The 18114-nt window shown below is 41.7% G+C and overlaps 1 protein-coding gene across 2 annotated transcripts in view; it reads right to left on the reverse strand.

Moving 5' to 3' along the window:
• LIN54 (lin-54 DREAM MuvB core complex component) overlaps positions 1-16828 on the reverse strand; it is a 29981-nt gene extending 13153 nt beyond the window's left edge. The window contains exons 1-10 of one of the 2 annotated variants that reach the window (XM_075283743.1): positions 16631-16828; positions 15862-16240; positions 15568-15750; positions 7779-7905; positions 6159-6307; positions 4726-4881; positions 2139-2352; positions 1748-1821; positions 1109-1291; positions 180-271 (exon numbers count right to left, since the gene is read on the reverse strand). In XM_075283743.1, coding sequence (XP_075139844.1) covers positions 180-271; positions 1109-1291; positions 1748-1821; positions 2139-2352; positions 4726-4881; positions 6159-6307; positions 7779-7905; positions 15568-15750; positions 15862-16209 — 1526 coding nt within the window. In that variant the 5' untranslated portion in view covers positions 16210-16240; positions 16631-16828. Of the gene's footprint in view, positions 1-179; positions 272-1108; positions 1292-1747; positions 1822-2138; positions 2353-4725; positions 4882-6158; positions 6308-7778; positions 7906-15567; positions 16241-16630 lie in introns of both variants that reach the window. The other variant, XM_075283742.1, reaches the window with a different exon arrangement.
• Positions 16829-18114: the final 1286 nt, after the last annotated feature.

Consider the following 18114-nt stretch of genomic DNA (forward strand, 5'->3'; position numbering starts at 1 on the left):
GATATATAGTATTGTGGGAAAAGATCCAGGGTACCTGGTATCTTATTAATTTAAATTTCTGTCAACCTATAGATGGAGTGGTCAGTTCTATTCAGTGAGTGCCTGTTGTCTTTGTATCAGATTAGACTGCATTTTCAATGTGACAGGTTTGGTTTAATTCTAGAACAAGTTCCACTCACCCATTCAGTGGTACTCTAGGCTGATTCTGTGAACTCTGGGTCCCAGATATTCCTGCATTGCTGGCAATAGATACATAAGATGACTGCTGCAACTGCAGAAGAAAAAATATATGATACAAAAATTAATAGACACAAAATTCCGCATATTCACATTGAAAAAGAAGTACAAGCTTTACAACACATTTATTAACTATTTTAGACACTTTCTGTTCCTTGTTCAACAAAATAGGAGAGGCATGAGCTCAAGATGTAAAACTGTGTGCCATAAACACACAAAACTTTTGGCAATTTTTTTTTTTTGTCACAAACTAAGCAAACTAATGGGTGGTGTAACGTTAAACTAATCTAAACATGTAACAGATTCAACATTAGGCACTTTCAGAAATCTAGTGAAGTTCACATTTGTCTATTTTATGTTTTTTTTACGTTCTTGCTTTTAAACATTATTAGCAAACCTGTCCCTATATAGACTAATAATAGTCAATAGCAGACATGTTGAACACTGTACAGATTAAACACTTGTAAGCATGCATACACAAAGATACTACATAAAGGAATTGCTGTATTAATCTCCATCACCAGCTACATAAAAACACTATGTGCGCCACAAAGTTGTACAAAAGCCAGGAAAAATTTAGCAAATTCAACTTTTTAAGTTGCATGTCTTTTAGCATCTTGGAGGATTTGCCTAATGTAACATGAGATGTTAACTCATAAATTAGGCACAAACTTTGTCGAGCAGGGCATCAGCGCCATCATGCCCAAAACTTGCGCCAATATTATGGAGTGTTAGATTAGTAATAGAAATGCTAAATTGCAGGTATATTATGGGCATGGATACTGGCCTGAATATGATTAGGAGTCATGTAATGTTGAAGGCCATGTAGACCACTTAAATGAATAATGGATAAAATCTATAATTTATTTACCTGGGTTACATACTGAGCAGGCAGGACGGCATAACCCATATTTCCTGTGCCTGGAGCAGGTGTCAGCACAGGAAGATTTGTGAGGTTTGGCTGAATCTGTGCGAGTGGTGTGGCAGGCATAAGTAGTCGCTGCTGTGGTTGGCTTGTAGTCACTATAGGTGCATTTATTGGTTTTGGCGCAACCTAAGAATAGAACAAGTATGAAATGATTACACATAGACAGAACACAGACATACGTATTTAGGAACATAAAATAAGCCACAATGTCACACAGATTCAAAATGAGTAATTTGACCATTGATGTTTTCAGATTTCGTGTACTCATGATCTGTACAGGTCACAAAGTGGTTGGTCCATCAGAACTTTTTGTACATAAAGCCTTGCATTAAAAGTTAAAGGGTGGTTTTGTGGCCCTAAAATGAAGAAATCATTTTGATTTTCTAATATTCATGGCATAATGAAAGATTTACTAACTGGTTGCAATGAAGCCACATTCTGTTTTATTACTGAATACACATTGTTATTTTAGCTTCAGTTTCCTTTAAATATAGCATTTTGTGATTGAATTGCACTTCAATACATAAAAAATAACAAAAAAAAAAAAAGGGGCTGTTGGTGATTGAGGACATTAAGACTCACTTGCTTTACAGCCTGTGCTGGAACGATGGGAACAGACATTCGTACAGGAGTTGCATTTACCACCATTGGTTTAGCTGAGAAGAAGGAAAAAACAAAGCAAGACAACTCATTACATATTCCATGTTTTCACTGTAGAAACCATCAATACACAAAATAACACTGAGATTACCAACCATAATGCATCTCTTTATGCCATGCTCCACTTTCTAGAAGGTTTTTAAAACAGTCAAGGTAAGAAAGAAAAAATACATTTGACCCAATGTAGATTCTTTGGTGCAGTTTGCAATAAAATCTGGATGCAATCTGTATAGTCTGTCTCTTGTAATGTATGTGTCATGCTTACACACATGGACATTTTACCAATATCAAAAGAAACAAGTTAAAAGCATACCCTGCTGGAGAGGCTGTGTGCTGGTGCTGGGGTTCTGAGTGGAAGACGTGGAGCTGTTTGCAGTGGAAGCTGTGACAAGCCGGACATAATGAAACTTGCTACCGGGAACCTGAATTTGTTGTACGTTAGGGGCGGCTGCAAGTGGTATGATTGTTTTAAACTGAGGGGTATTGACACCACTGACTGCTATAGTTTGGACTGTTGGTTTCACGGTCTGAAAAAAAAAATAGTTTACTGTTATACATTACCATATAAGTATGTTAAATCTAGGTTCCATAATGCACAAGCACTTCACTAATGCTTCAAAATATTGTGTCATGCAAACTCCCTGTGCATACATTAGCTCCTACTATACCACCAATGGATAATAAATACTGTATGACAACTGTTTAATATATACACTAAGAGCTTTCCTGCCAAATACTCTAACAATACGCTTTAGAGATAGTGTGAAAAGACCCTACATTATGTTGATCATATTTCTTCGTCTTTCAGCTGCAATCCATTGTCAAATTCTCATGTGCTTGTTTCTGATCTACAAAAGTTTACTGCTACTTGACAGTACATTTAATTTAAATTCCCAGTTAAGGGTGCATTCACACTGAGTAAACGTTAGCTTATTCTGAACATAAAACACGTTCAGAATAAGCGGCGTCTAAAGCAGTTCCATTCATTTCCATGGGAGCGGGGATACGAGCGCTCCCCATAGAAATGAATGGGCTGCTTCTTTCACTCCGTGCAGTCCCATTGAAGTGAATGGGGAGTGCCGGCGTGTACGCTCCGGCATGAGCAGAGCTTGCCGTATACGCCGGCACTCCCCATTCACTTCAATGGGACTGCACGGAGTGAAAGAAGCAGCCCATTCATTTCTATGGGGAGCGCTCGTGTCCCCGCTCCCATAGAAATGAATGGAGCTGCTTTAGACGCCGCTTATTCTGAACGTGTTTTACGTTCAGAATAAGCTAGCGTTTACTCAGTGTGAATTCACCCTAAGGCTGAGGCCCCGCGTTACGGAAACCCAGCTTTTTATGTTGCAGATTTTCTGGGGAGTTTTGCGCAAAAGTCAGGAGTGGATTGAGCAGAAGGTAGAAGTATAAGAGTTTCCTATATACTTCACATTGCTTTCGTAGCCATTCTTGGCTTTGGCTCAAAAAAACGCAGCAAAATTTGTAACAAAAAAGCTGCATTTCCGCAAAGTGTTGCCTCAGCCTTAAAGGGATTTCTCAAACTAAAATAGTGATAACCAACCTATAGGATATGGCATCCATATTAGATCAGTGGGGGTCTGACACCCAGAATTCCCACAGATCAACTCACTAAAGCAGCAATACCAAGCACAGCTGCTATACAATCTACAGTGCAGTACTCTGTAAGTAGAAGGCACATAGCTCATCCAAATGCTGAAGTTTCTTCAAACAGCTGATCTGTGTGGGTGCTGGGTATCTGATTGCCAATGATCTGGTATTGATGACCTATCTGAAGAACAGATAGTCAATATTTTACTCCTAGTAAACTTCTTTAACACAACCGGTAAGGAGCATACTAAGTACCAAGTCCATACCTTCCTTATTCATTCTGGTTTCACACTATTCTGAATGAAGATTGGCCAGAACCTATGTTTTGCAAAGCAAGGCCCGTATATGTTACTTTGAGTATTATTTGTTTATTTTGCTTAATTAAATAGCACCATCACATTCCATAGCACTTTACTATATTGTCACCATAGCCCCAAGTAGGGCTCACAATCTAGTAGATGGATATACAAATCTAACTTCATACAAAAGTCCTAAATTTACTATTAGTGTTTCGCTCTTGAAGAATAGTACCAGGCATCTCAAGCACCCACCTTTTTTTCTCAGGCAAGCCTGCTATTGCAGGAAAGAGGCCCTAACCCCTACAGAGTAACAGGGAGACAAAGGTAACTCTTCCCATACAGGACCCTGCAGAGAGCCACAGCCAGACCTTGTCCTCTACACACCATAAGACACCCAGAGCAAAGTCCCCACTGCCGGGGCAGCAGAAGTCCACCACAAGCACCCAGAAAGGTGGATCCAGGCCAGGTACATAGACAAAGAAGAAGTGCCCAGGCTTTACTAACAGCTCCCCTATGGAGTCTTACACCGCCTTTGGGCACCCAGTATCCTCAGATAAAGTCCGACAGTCCGCTGGAAAGAAGTACCAACATCTCAGGAAACAGAACTGGAGAAAAGGGGTGGCCATCCTATTTTTTTTATTTAAACCTGGTTCCTGTCCTACGGAGGAGGTGGTCTCGCCAGGGGTGCTATACTTAAAGCGGAAATATTACAGGTGTATTGCCAATAGTAAAACTTAACAGGAAAACTAGGACTGATAGCAAACAATGTGATCATGAAATACTTGTGGACGCTATTGCACATCTGTGTTTTTACTTATGTAAACATGCGGGGGGGGGGGGGGGGGTTGAAACCACGTAGGTGTTTTACATTTTTTATCAGCGTTAGTCATTTTCACTGGTGTAGAAAAAAAAAGCATGTACTCACACAAGCAAGGACAGCACGTGTAATAACACCCTTAGGGGCTCAAACACTTGTGTATCAAAGTATGCTACCTGGGCAGTTGTGCTATTAGTGACAGCCTTAACAGGAGAGGAGGAACTTGATGACTGCACAGTCAGAAGTTGTTGTCCAAGAGCTACACTTATGGGAACGCCAACTGTTTTCTGAGGAGAACTTGCAGGCTGTGAGCCAACAGACACCACTGTTACCTGTATTGAGAAAAAAAAATCATTTACAGGGAACAAAAATGTATCAGAATACAAAACATCTGTAAGTCCACATGCTGCAATTCTGTGATTTCATTGTTTTTTGTTCATTTACAAAGAACAAACAAAAGACAAACATAGTCCATATAAGGGAATGTCACACGATGGAATTTTCTGAAGTGCATACACTAAAAAAAAAAAAAAAAAAAAAAAAAAAAAAAAAATCCTGCTTGATCACAGATTCTATGGCCGATTCAGCTGTAAAATCAACTAAGCTTAGTCCGATTGGCCCCATTGTGTCGCTTTCCACCACGGCCACAGAGCCAGAGTATAGGGAAGAATTTGTGATGGGAGACAGCCTCATGTTCCCCTCCACTTCCTGCCATGTGAACCCTGCCCATTAACAGAATACATTACTTGAACAAACAGAGGAGTGTAAACAAATCCAAGATCCATCACTGAACCAATTCTAAAATAATCTCTCAATACCTTCTTAGGGTATACTGAAATGCACTTTGTTTGCATCAAAAAAAAACTTCTTTTAGGTGAGGTTTTTATAATGGCCATTGTTTTTTGACACGGTTTTAAAAATGTTTTTGAACTTGCAGCCTCCCTTTGACTTCTATTGATACAGCGGTGTAGATTCATCACTAATCACCTCTTCATTTTTTCGCTTGCTGTGGTTTTGAAAAACCATATAATGGGGAAAAAACATGTGTATTGAACAGCAGGGGTGGTTTTCCTTACAGTAAAAATCTTATTAGAGTTTTTCCATTTGGATTTTGGAGGGGAAAAGCTTCAAATACCCATCAGTGGGGGGAGTGGGGGAAACAAAACAGTATAAACAGTAGGTCATCCTGTTGCTATGGCAACCAGCTTTGCAATAATATTCCTGGTTGAAGAATTAATTTCTTTGCAATATAGTAGGGCTTTTTATTTCAATCTTATAAGCGGTTCTCAATTTTAATGTTTTTGCTTAAAGAAATGTAAAAAATTCAGTGAGCTGGCACAGGAAAAAGTGGTCAGATATACCAGATGCTGGCTTGCTCTTCCTACCACCCAACTATTGACTACAGCCAAGAAACGGTCGATCATAGTTTGCCACAGGAGGAGAATTCCTGCATGGAATATATCAAGTGTAACAGCAATTTCCCAATCCTGATAAAAATCAAAATCACAATTTTTTGCAATAGCGAATGAATCAAATATATTGCAATGCCGTACATTATAGACGGCTGGATCTTACATACGTGGGAATAGCCATCAGCCTGAAACATTACCTTTGTAGGTGGAGATTTTAGAGGTGATATAGCAATTTTGTTGGATGTCTGAGCTGAAGACTCCAAAGATGTACCAACAACTCCTCCGCTTTCAGAGATTGTAATGGCTTTGGTTGCAACTCCAGAATTACCATGAGGAAGCACCCTGCCTGTAAAGGAAAAATAATTAAGAATATAGTGAATGAGTAACCTAACCATTCAGGTAAATTTTCAGGATGAGCAGAGATTTCCGTGTATGAATAAAATTTCAATTTGTTGTATCCTATGCAAGCGCTCATTTTTTAGTACTCCGTGAGCTAATGGTGGAGGACTAGCTGCTATGAGCTTTAACATATAAAACACATGAGGGAAACGAGATCCCACCTCCTAACTCACTCTCTCAATCAGAAACACTATGTAGGACATTACAGAGCAGTACTGATCTGTACATGTGAACAAAACACTTAGGGCCCGTTCACACGGAATAAACACGCGTGTATTTTGGCAAAATACACGTGTAAAAATAAGACTCCCATTGACTTCAATGACATTTTACACGTGTAAAAAAAAGTGTCATTGAAGTCAATGGGAGTCTTATTTTTTCTAAAATACACAAGTGTTTACTCCGTGTGAATGGGCCCTTAAAGTGGTTGTCCAGTAAAGTCAATAGTTGGACAGGCGGCCAGGAAAGGTAAAGCAAACACACACACACAAAAAAAAAAAATTGCACTCACTTGTCCGCTCCAGCGCATGCTAGGGCTTACGCCGGCACAATTCCTTGCCGCACGTGACTTTTGAGGCCAATCCACAGTCACCAGAAAAAATGATGTGAATGTGAAGGCCTCAGTGGTCCTTTTTTAAAAATAAATATACCTTCCTCATCCTACCCCCACCTTTAAGAGTTACACAGAAACTTACTATTTAGCTCCAGCATCCTCTCTGCCTTTGTCCTTTCCTTCTCTATTAGGGCTAGTTCAAACGGGGCAAAATGGTCAGGATTTTGGCACGGAATCCGTGTCAAAATGCTGCTAAAAAAAAAAACCGCCTCACATTGAAATCAATGGGAGCTGGTCATTTCCTTTTTCTGCGAGCGGTTTGTTCTCCCTCATAATAGAGGTCTATGTAGACCGCTAGCGTTCTTTTTTCCGCTAGCAGTTTGTTCCCTCTCGCAGAAAAAAGCAGCAAGATGCCCTTTCTTTAGGCGGATTCTGCGGCTGATGTCCACCTCCTGACACCACCCTCCGGACTAGGCCCATTCATTTGGGCCTAATCCAGAGCGGAAAGCCACGACGGAATGTGTACAATCGGAACCCCGTGTGAACTAGCCCGTACTCGGCCCCTTCCCTCCTCAGAATTTTGCATGACAGATTCAGCACATAATTCAGAGTTTAGTGGCGCAGGATAAGAAGCAATTTGCTCTGATAAGATATATTAATTCTACTTTTTTGAAAAGTTAGAGACCATTTAAGATCATGCGTTCCAAACTCACTTCCAATTTTTTATGTTGGTAAATTTGAACAAATCTTACGTTTACGTTAAGTTTACACCTATATTGGAAACAAATCACTACAAAAAAATCACAGTAATATGACTATGAATGTCATTTTCCAACTTGTACAAGAAGAATAACTGGAATCTTACCAGTAAATACCGAAGTTGATTGAGTATTCTGTCCAGAACTGATGGGTTTGCTATTGGATGGTTTTGCAATGATGAGCTTGGTGATAACTGCACCAGAAGATGTTGATAATGGAACTTTCTTAGCAATCTAACAAAAAAAATAAAAAAGGATTAAACACACATTAAAAATAAAACATGTACACTAAAGCTGGCCATATATACTGTACATAGCTGTCATTGAATGCTTGTTCAGCCAACAGTTCAGCCAGCGGCTCATCTCTCCAAGAGCAAAAAGACCATGCAGTTTCAGTCCAATTGTCTCTCATACATTTTCAATGGTTAGCTGGACTTACTGAATTCAGCTAATAATTATCCTTATGTGTATGTCATCTTAAAGGAGTTTCCCAACATACATATTTTTTTAAAAACCTGAAATAAGCATACAGTATCTGCACTGTACTTGTGACTTCACACCTCCTTCATGCCCTCTCTTTCAAGATCTGCTCTGTGTACTTTCTAACTGTCCATTACCCCTAACAGAAGTCATTCATGCACTGCACATGCTCCATCTGTTAGGATGACACATGCATGGTCATTTAGCCCTGATCTAATAAGCAGCTAATGGAAAGTGAACACAATAAACAGGGCAAGCTCAACCTGAATGAAGATGGACTACGTCATATCCAATGACAAGTGGGATATTGGCGGGACTTAATTGGCTTTTTCTAGTGACGCATACACTTTTGCTAATTGATTTCAATGGGTGATATTTGTAACTTACTTTTATATGAAATATGATTTTTATTGTGGGATTACTCCTTTAAGAAAATAGGTTTGTACTACTTCCTAGAGAAGTTTTCTAAGGCTAGGTTCACACTACCTTGTTATTGTGCGTTGCTGTCTTCGTCATAGCATAAGCGCAACGGACATTAACTGTGGCAGAGAACGGACACAACTTGAGTCTGTGTCTGTTCGTATTGAAACTAATGTAAACAACATGATGGATGATATACTCATATACTACAGTCATGTTTCTTGACTTTTGTAACAAAAGAAAAAGTCCTGCATGCACAACTTTTTCTTCTGTTGTAAAAATAAACAAACAGGACAGAAGATAGCGTCCATCACGTTTACATTAGTGTCAAAGGAAACGAACACTGTCCATCCTCTTCAGGGGTTAAAGGGGATTTCCTGGCAAAAAAAAAAAAAAAGTTGTTTTTAAAAGAGAAAAAAAAAAAAAAGAAGGTCTTTTAGTACTATTGATGGGTTAATAAGTGCACCCAAATACCTTTTTCAGTGTTTTGAGTGATTTCTGAGTTTCCTTTGGAGCTCCTGGCATCTGAATTTGTTTACATAGGTAGCTTTCTGCTTTCTAAGCCTACAACTACCATGATGCATTGCTCTTCACTCAGTTCCCTCCCTCACACCACCTGTTTGCCTAGCTAGCCCGCCCACGGACAACTAGCCCTATCTACCCTATCGCCCTGGCATTTTTTTTTATTTGATTTTTTTTAAGTACCGTATATACTTGAGTAATAGCCAAATTTTTCAGCACAGTTTCTGTGCTGAAAAAGCCGCCCTCAGCTTATACTCGAGTCAAAAAAAAAATTATTATTTTTTTTTTTTTTTTTTTTTTGGGGGGGGGGGGGGGGGGAGGAGATGTCTATGACCAGCCGCAATAGTAATGTATAGAATCTCCCATAAAATAGTGAAAAAAAGTAATTAAAAGTACTAAATCACTCCTTTCCCTAGAATACATATAAAAGTAGAAAATAACTGTGAAACACATACACATTAGGTATCCCTGTGTCTGACAGTGCCCGGTTTACTGAATATAGGGTATCTGCAGTGTTCCTGTTCCATCGGGAAGGGGTTAATAGGAGCACTGCAGATGCCCTATATTCAGCCAGGCTGAATTCCATGTGGGGGGGGGGGGGGACAGTCCCCAAGCTCAGGGAAGGGGCAGACAGACAACCAAAACACCCCCTCCTCTTCCCCAGCACCCAGCAACTACTGCACCTAAAAACTTTGACCATTTTAATTTTGAAATTTCTCCCGTGCATCCCCCATACTCTGGAACTCCTTACCAAGACACATAAGACTGACCCCACAACCACAGGCTTCAAGAATGCCCTGAAGACTCACCTATTCAGGAAGGCCTACAACCTCCAATAACACTATCACCGCACTGCCATCTGTACAGTCTCCCCCTCTCCTTCTGTCTCTACCCCCTTCCCCCATAGATTGTAAGCCCTCGAGAGCAGGGCCCTCTACCCCACTGTGCCAGTCGGTCATTGTTAGTATTATATCTACCTATATAATTTGTATATTGTATGTAACCCCAAATGTAAAGCACCATGGAATTAATGGTGCTATATAAACAAACAAACAATAATAATAATAATAATAATTTTTGAAATTTTCCAGTAGCTGCTTCATTTCCCCCTAGGCTTATACTCGAGTCAATAAGTTTTCCCAGGTTTTTGTCAGCTTATACTCGAGTATATACGGTAAGTAAATTAGAAGTTAGATGGGGGGAGGGTGTTCAGTTTAGGGTTAAATTTTCATTGTATCCAGGAAAACCCCTTTAACGTTCGTTACTGCCACCCTATGACGGAAGACAGCAACAAATATTAACAGTGGCATTGTGAACCCAACCTTAGTGAACAATTTGCAACAAGACTACTTCATTATACACAAGGTGAAGCACCAACTGCATAGTGTAATTATGTAAATCTAGCATCTAATCAAAACTGCTATCACAGTCCTCAAGCTCAGGAAAGGGGCAGACAGGCAACCAAAACACCTCCTCCCCTTCCCCAGCACCTACTGCACTCAAAAACTAGTCTCTGACCATTTTAATTTTTGAAATTTTCCAGTAGCTGCTGCATTTCCCCCCCTAGGCTTATACTCGAGTCAATAAGCCAGTTTTATGTGGTAAAATTAGGGGCCTCGGCTTATATTCGGGTCGGCTTATATTCGAGTATATACGGTAAACTGCAATTCATCGCATTCAATGTTAGAACCAGAAACATGAGAAGGACAAAATGTATGGAGCAATAATTGCAAGAATAGTAATAATGAAGTAAGCTGGGAGAGATCACAGGATATAAAGAAGATATAAACCCTCTAAAGACAAAAGGTAGTTTGTCCATTTTTCAGATTTTCCTTCTCTGCCTTCAAAAATTCATAACTTTTTTATTTTTCTGTTGACATAGCTATGGGAGGGCTTACTCTTTGCATGGCAAATTGTACTTTCATTTCTCACAATTTTGGAGTACATATAATGCTTTGATTATATTTTATTACTGTCTATGTGAAAAAAGGGTCCATGTGAAAAAAGAAACAATTCTATTATAATGTTCTGCATCTTGTTTTTACAGTGTCGAATCTGCATTAAAAAGGACATATCAACTTTGTCTGGTGGGCCACTATGATTACAATGAGAATGGAGGATTTTGGAGATTTAACATAGTAGCCTTCCACAAAAATGCATGAAGCCTCCTACACGGATGTTATGATGTGTCCTGTGGATATATTTGGGTACCACTACCGAAACCCTCAGCTACAAAGGCCTTTATATCTAGGTCAAGAAAGCATTGAGAGGCGGCTGAATATGTATTCGGTTCACTTCTATGGGAAATACAGAAACATTCATGCAAACTTGAAACAACGTGGATTTGATTTTTGGACAATTGCCTTTAGACATCATCCTATTAATATTATAAATGTGAAAGTTTGTGTGTTTGGATGTTTGTTACTCAATCACAATCAAACGGCTGAATGGATTTGGGTGAAATTTCACACACACCTAGATATTTCCCACGAAAGTGCAGTAGGCTACTTCAAAAGTGGGTCACTCACCCCAAATCGCCACCGTCACCCTCCAAACACCCCTCCGGCCTCGGCTATAGAAGCTGGCATTCTGCCAGCGCTGGTCTCTGCACGCTCCTCCTATTGGTGCATGGCAGCTGTGGGCGGGCTATAGAGCCAGGGCTGCGGCACCATAGGTCGAGGCCTCCATGTGGGCGTGCCGATTCAGCAGTGACATAGAGAACAACATGGCGGCCGCCCACAGGGTCCCGGAGCCGCAACTAGGCCAGGCTGCCACACACATTGCCGAGGAGGAGGAGGCTGCTGCACCCGACCCAACAGATACAGGTCGGTGCAGCGGGGGGAGGGGGGTGCCCGGTGGGGAGAGGGTGTCCTGGGCGGGGGCCCGGGGGTAGGGGGTGTCCCCCGCTCGGTGTTCCCAGGTCCCCAGCTTCACTTTCCCCCCCTACAGCGAACCCCGTATAGGAACACTCACCTTGGTCTCCTCCGCTCCTGTGTGCGCGCTGACTGCATACACTTCGCTGCCTGTCTGTCCTGTATGAAGAAAAGTAAGCTCCAGCGTCTGGTTGCTATGACGCCACAGCTTGCTCTACTTTATATAGGACACACTAAGTCTGCTACATAAATGACACAGGAAACAGCACGTCTATGCAGGCAGCCAGCCAGCACACACACGAGCAGGAGAGAGAGAGACACAAAGGTGAGTGCTACTCCACGGGGGTTGCTGGGGGGGGGGGGGCTGGGCAGAGATGGGGGGACATGAGACTGGGGGGCAGAGATGGGGGGGAGAAACTGGAGGCAGAGATGGGGGGGGGGCATGAAGGTAGGGGCAGAGATGGGGGGAAAAGATACTGGGGGCACCGATAGGGGTACAAGAAATATAAGCGGTTCGGCGCCACCGCCAACCCGCAGACGAAGTCGCGGGTAACTGCTCGTTAGCTAATAAAGGTTTGGGTTTGTTTGTTTTTTTATTTATTAGGGAACTGTTTATTCAATCCCTGTTAGAACAAAAAGCATCAGCCTCAAGGGTATAAAGAAAAGAAAGATTATTACCATGTATGGGCCCATAAATAAACCTTTCACGATGACATTTTGTATATATACCAAAGTCATCTCTTTTTTTCTGTGGGATTTAATGTTTTTTAATTCTGCTGCTTGTTATATTGCTTCTCCATGCTTATTACTGCATCTCTGTTTAGTCAGAGAGGGCACAAGTACAAGTCCACTACAAGGATAAAATTCCTGCAAAAATGTACTGTACAAGCAATTAAACTATTGGAAAAAAGAAAAATAAATACAGAAATAATTCTGTGGAAATTACCACACACAGGAAAACACAATAAAACCTTTAGGCCCTTTGCACAAGACCAGGTGCTAGCTCAGTGTGTAATCCCAGGTTCTTCCCAGATAGCACACTAACCTATTAGTTTCTGTTGGATCATACACATGACCATGTATTACATGGATATAAGTGTGGGCTGACAATCCAGGCCACAAAACTCAGGACAGGTCCTATTCCTGTTTGGTTTTTGCAGATGTACTTCCGCAGCCCCCATTCATTGCATCCATGTGTCGCCCATGTGCCGTTCAATCACGGCCAGCGGCCCATAGACATTAGTGTGCAAGGGGACTTAGACCGAGACAGTTTGTATTGCTATTGACAAATTTACAGCTACACTATACAAGAATGCATCCAACTTATTATGGGGATTATAACTTATTTTATGCCACTTTCTAGAATACAAAAGTCAACTTCGGTGCATAGTCATATTTGCCCCTTATAATCACAACTGCAATGTATACTAATTTCCAGAAGAGTGTCTGGGCTTAGCAGATTTGTGATGTTTTACCATCATCGTGCCAGAGACTGGTGTTAATTTTACTGCAAATCTACGGCAGCTCTTAGGGTCCATTCACACGGAGGAAAATGGTGAGGAATTTGGTGATGAAATTCAGCACAAAAAAAAAAAAAAAAAAAAAAGACACCCATTGACTTCAATGGGTTCCTTTTTCTGTTAGTATTCTTCTAGCAGAAAAAGGTGAACCAATTGAAGTCAATGGGAGGCTTTTTTTCAACGCTGAAATTCCACACCAAATGCCTCACCATTTTCCTCCATGTGAATGGACCCTTATAGTTGAGATTCTGGTGCACGGCCTGGAAAAGATGTTCCAAATTTATTAGTAAGCAAGTTTCTTAATAAATTAGACATATTTCAACTCTGGCCCATTGTTATAAACCTCTTCCAATGCTTTAGCTTGATAGTTAACCCCATTAAAGACATCGCTGTACTCAGAGCAATTTCTTCTTTATATGATGATTTTTGTATGGTCTGAATTATGGCCCATTCAATTCTATCGGCCCATGCACACCACCCTGATTTCCACAGATCTGTGTGGCGGCCAATAGTCTGCGCTGAAAAACTGAGGACAGTTCCTATTCTTGTCCAACTTTGACATCCGTGTGCCGCCCATGGCGTACAATTACGGCTCGCACACAGGCATGTGCATGAACCCTAAATGGATTTTTTGTGTGTGTGTAGAAATAGAAAAACTAGCTATTCATCGTGCAGTAGAAAAAGTTAATAGGTTTTCAAGAAATTACATATCGATGACCTATCTTTACAACAGCTCATCAATATGTTTTCAGTAGGGATCTAACACCAAAGATCCATCAGATCATTTGATTGAAGCAACAATGGCGCTCCTAAGGATGGGCATGCACGTGACTACTGGAATATCCCTTTAACTTTATTCTGTGGGTCAGTAAAACAGCAGTACCCAATTTGTTACCAAGCTTTTATGTTTTGCCCAATAAAAACTGAAAAAATTTGCTTTTTCCTCAATATATTCATAGAGCCATAACTTTTTCAGTTGATTGACCTGTGTACGCACATATGTTTGTATGCCTAGCTGTAGTTTTGTTTCAGGGGACTGGCAACTCATTCCCTTTTTAATAAGAGAGATGAGCAAAAATAGGACTTTTGACATTTTTACAATGTTTACTGTACATGCCAAATTACATTTTTAGTTTGGGTAGTTATAAGCATGGCATTGGATCTAGTGTCTTAAAAAAAATGGCACATTTCTTTCCTTCGATGCACCAAAATCTCAATTTCTGGTATAAATTGCATTAACCCTGCTGGCCATTCCACTCCCAACAAATTTCAGAAAGTGGCCTATGGATTGCAAAAAACAGCCGTGCACCAAATTTTGAGTTTTATCATACTTTTAACTCAGAAACTAGTATGATATGTATGATAAATGTCCAGCATGTATGGGGAGGCAATTTTTCAGATTTTTTTTTAATGAAATAATTGTCAACAATTAAACTTCTGTTTTGCAGTGTATTACATCTTAGTTTACACTGACAGTGAACCTGGGCCATATAGTCTTCCATATAAGGCAGGCCTGGAGACCACTGTCTGATCTCTGACTACAATGGTAACCCCCATGCAATCACATCACAGGGGGTGCAGAAGGCTGACAGAGGGAACCACTTATACTCTTTTCAAGTGACAAAGCCAAGCATAATCTTAACTGTGTGTTTAACATATCCATTTTTCCCCACACAAACCCACTCAATAATCGGATCTGTCACAATGGACCCAATAAGTTCAAACTGCATGCTCTATTATATCACGCACCGTGATTGTGTGAATAGACACTATCCATGGTTGTTACTGGCTGCCAAGGACCGGAGCTGGCCATCAGTAGGAACCTGGGTCCTGCCTCTGATAGCATGTAAATTGTCACTGTGCCCGCACATTCATAATGGAGCAATAACGATTCTTACTCAAGACCCCCTCAAAGATGTCCATATTGGGCAAATGGAAAGGAGTATTCATGAAACGATCCTTCATTGCACACAACAAGTTTGATACATCCCAGCACTTTCTAACAATACTACATGTAGATGATGAAAAAGAACACTTCAAAACTAAGAAAAAGGATGTGAGGACATTGTGTCATATGTTACCTGTACGTTCTGTATTTGCTGACCCTGAAGAGAAGACTTGGCAGCAGTATTAATAAGTTGAGCAGATGTCAAAGAAGACATGCCACCTTGACTTCCTATTGTGACCAGCTTGATCTGCTGTGGTGTCCCTTTTGAATCCACATGCTGGTTTTGTATGGTCTTTTGTGTGCTTGACATTGAATTCTGTGGAATAAAGACAATTGGATTGCTTCCTTTCCCAAGAGTTGTCACATACACCTTCTCTTGCTTGACCATCCTACTGCTGGCTAGTTCAGACGCTTTATTAAGAATCACCTGTCCAGACAGAGGTGTCCCCAACTTGTGTATGCCACTTTGCAAGACAGTCTTCATGGCTGTAGCTGAAGGTCCAGGACTTGACTTTGCAGCAACACTTACTACCGCCGCCAGGTGACTACCATGATTACTTGGCGTAACAGCTTCCTTCACCAAAGACGTAGTAATGCATTCTCCACTGCTGCTAACTTCGACTATTTCTTCCAGCTCTGTTTCCATTGGAACCTCTTCTGCCATAGGAGAGGTGATGGTAATGGCTTCAATGCTGTCTTCATCCACTATGGACATACCAGTCTCCATGATCTCATCAGGTAGCGTACTGTTCACCTCTGCAGATACCACACTCATTCTTAATTTTTATTGAAAACTTCCAAATATTCTGGAACAATAAGAACACATACCCTTACACAATGTGACACACAGTACAGAGGGGCGTCATCTACACTAATAAAAGGGTCAGAAGCAAGCGGCACTCTGTGACGATGGTGAAACTACAACTCACAGCATGCACTGCAGCTATCAAGGCATTCTAGGAGTTGTAGTTCTATAACATCCACAGCGCCGCTGATTGCTGACCTCTGCACAATCTTCATGGCCTGCAATACAATCCAAGACATACACAATGTGGAGTATGTGGATTATAGCAAGCAAGAACTACAATGCAGAAGGGATCACAAGCCTATGCTAAACTGAATAGGGTGACGTTCTATTTAGACGACACCAGCCACCAGATTTGAAACTGTGCGCTTCCAGCTCCTGCCTGCATTACCTCCAGGAAGTGAGCAAGTTGTCTACAAGCGGCTGGGTCCCATAAACCGGTAACTACATCTGCCAGAGTCCCTAGGATCTGTCTAGAGCACCGTCCAGGATTGTTATGGTGACGCAGCCATAGCCGCCGCCTCAGCAGCTGGGCGGTAGATTGTAAAGGGCGCTCTTTTCCAGCCGGTACCCAACGACACCTCTCGGAGACTCACCAACCAGCACTGCGCACGCGCGGACGATTTCGCGTCATCAGTAATTGCACAGCGACACGAGAGAAGGCTGCGCATGCGCTCTTCGGATGGCGGGATTGCGTTGAGATCCGAGAAGTTGTTTACTTTAGCGGGTGCACGTATCTGGTGCAGAGTGAGGGCGGAACGCGGGGCGGAGAGGAATGCTGACAGACCGGTCAAAAGACGTTAGGAGGAAAAAATGGACGTTACTCGGTTTCGTTACATTTAGCCAGGCTAAAAGTTGCCAATGTGCAGCCAGGGACGTACTGAAAAGCATAAATTATGTTACTAATTGCTATAAGTAAAGCCAACTGTAATTAGCTTCTAATTATGATGAATTTCTTGTTCTTTGGAGACATTAAAGGGTTTTTTTTGTTTTAAACATTAAGGTGGAACATAATGAAGGAGGGGGTACAGCATGACACTGGGGAAAGATGGAGGGACATGAAACTGTGGACAGATGAAGGGGGGGTACAACATGACACGGGACAGAAATGGAGGGACATGAAGCTCTGGGCAGAGATTGGGGAACAGATGGGGACATGAAACTGGGGGAAGAGATGGGGGGACATGAAACTGTGGGCAATTGAAGGGCGGGCACCGCATGACACTGGAGGAAGAGATGGGGGGACATGAAACTGGGGCAGAGATGGGGGATATGAAACTGGGGGCAGAGATGGAGGGGGGACATGAAACTGGGGCAGATGAAGGGGTTATATGAAACTGGGGAGAGATGGCGAGGGGACATATAATGTACGGGTGACTGTAGGAGGATTATACTGCGTGGGAGCACATGAAAAATGAATGAGAATGGGCGGAGTCAACATAAAAGTGGGCGGAGCTGCACGCGCCGCATATTTTGTCCTTCTATCTAATCTTCAAAAGTTGGGAGGTATGCCTAAAACCATCAGAAAATACATATTTCCAATGGCTTTAGCCACTCAGAAGCCACGCTACTGTCTGCAGCAGCGCTATTCAGCTGGAACGCACGCCGTTATGGACGCGTGTTCCAAACTGAATGGGGTCACCGCAATATGAGGAACTGTATTGCGGGGTCACGGCATTAGAAAGGTTGAGAACCACTGGTCTATGGGGTCCATGGGTTTCCACATATAACCACTAGAGATGAGCGAACGGCGTGCGATCGAATTGATATTCGATCGAATATCAGGCCGTTCGAGGTGTTCGATTCCAATCGAACACCAGGTGGCAAACTCACTAAAAATTTGATTCCCCTCCCACCTTCCCTGGCATGTTTTTT

This window comes from Leptodactylus fuscus, chromosome 1 (genome assembly GCF_031893055.1).
Source record: "Leptodactylus fuscus isolate aLepFus1 chromosome 1, aLepFus1.hap2, whole genome shotgun sequence".
Classification (NCBI taxonomy): domain Eukaryota; kingdom Metazoa; phylum Chordata; class Amphibia; order Anura; family Leptodactylidae; genus Leptodactylus; species Leptodactylus fuscus.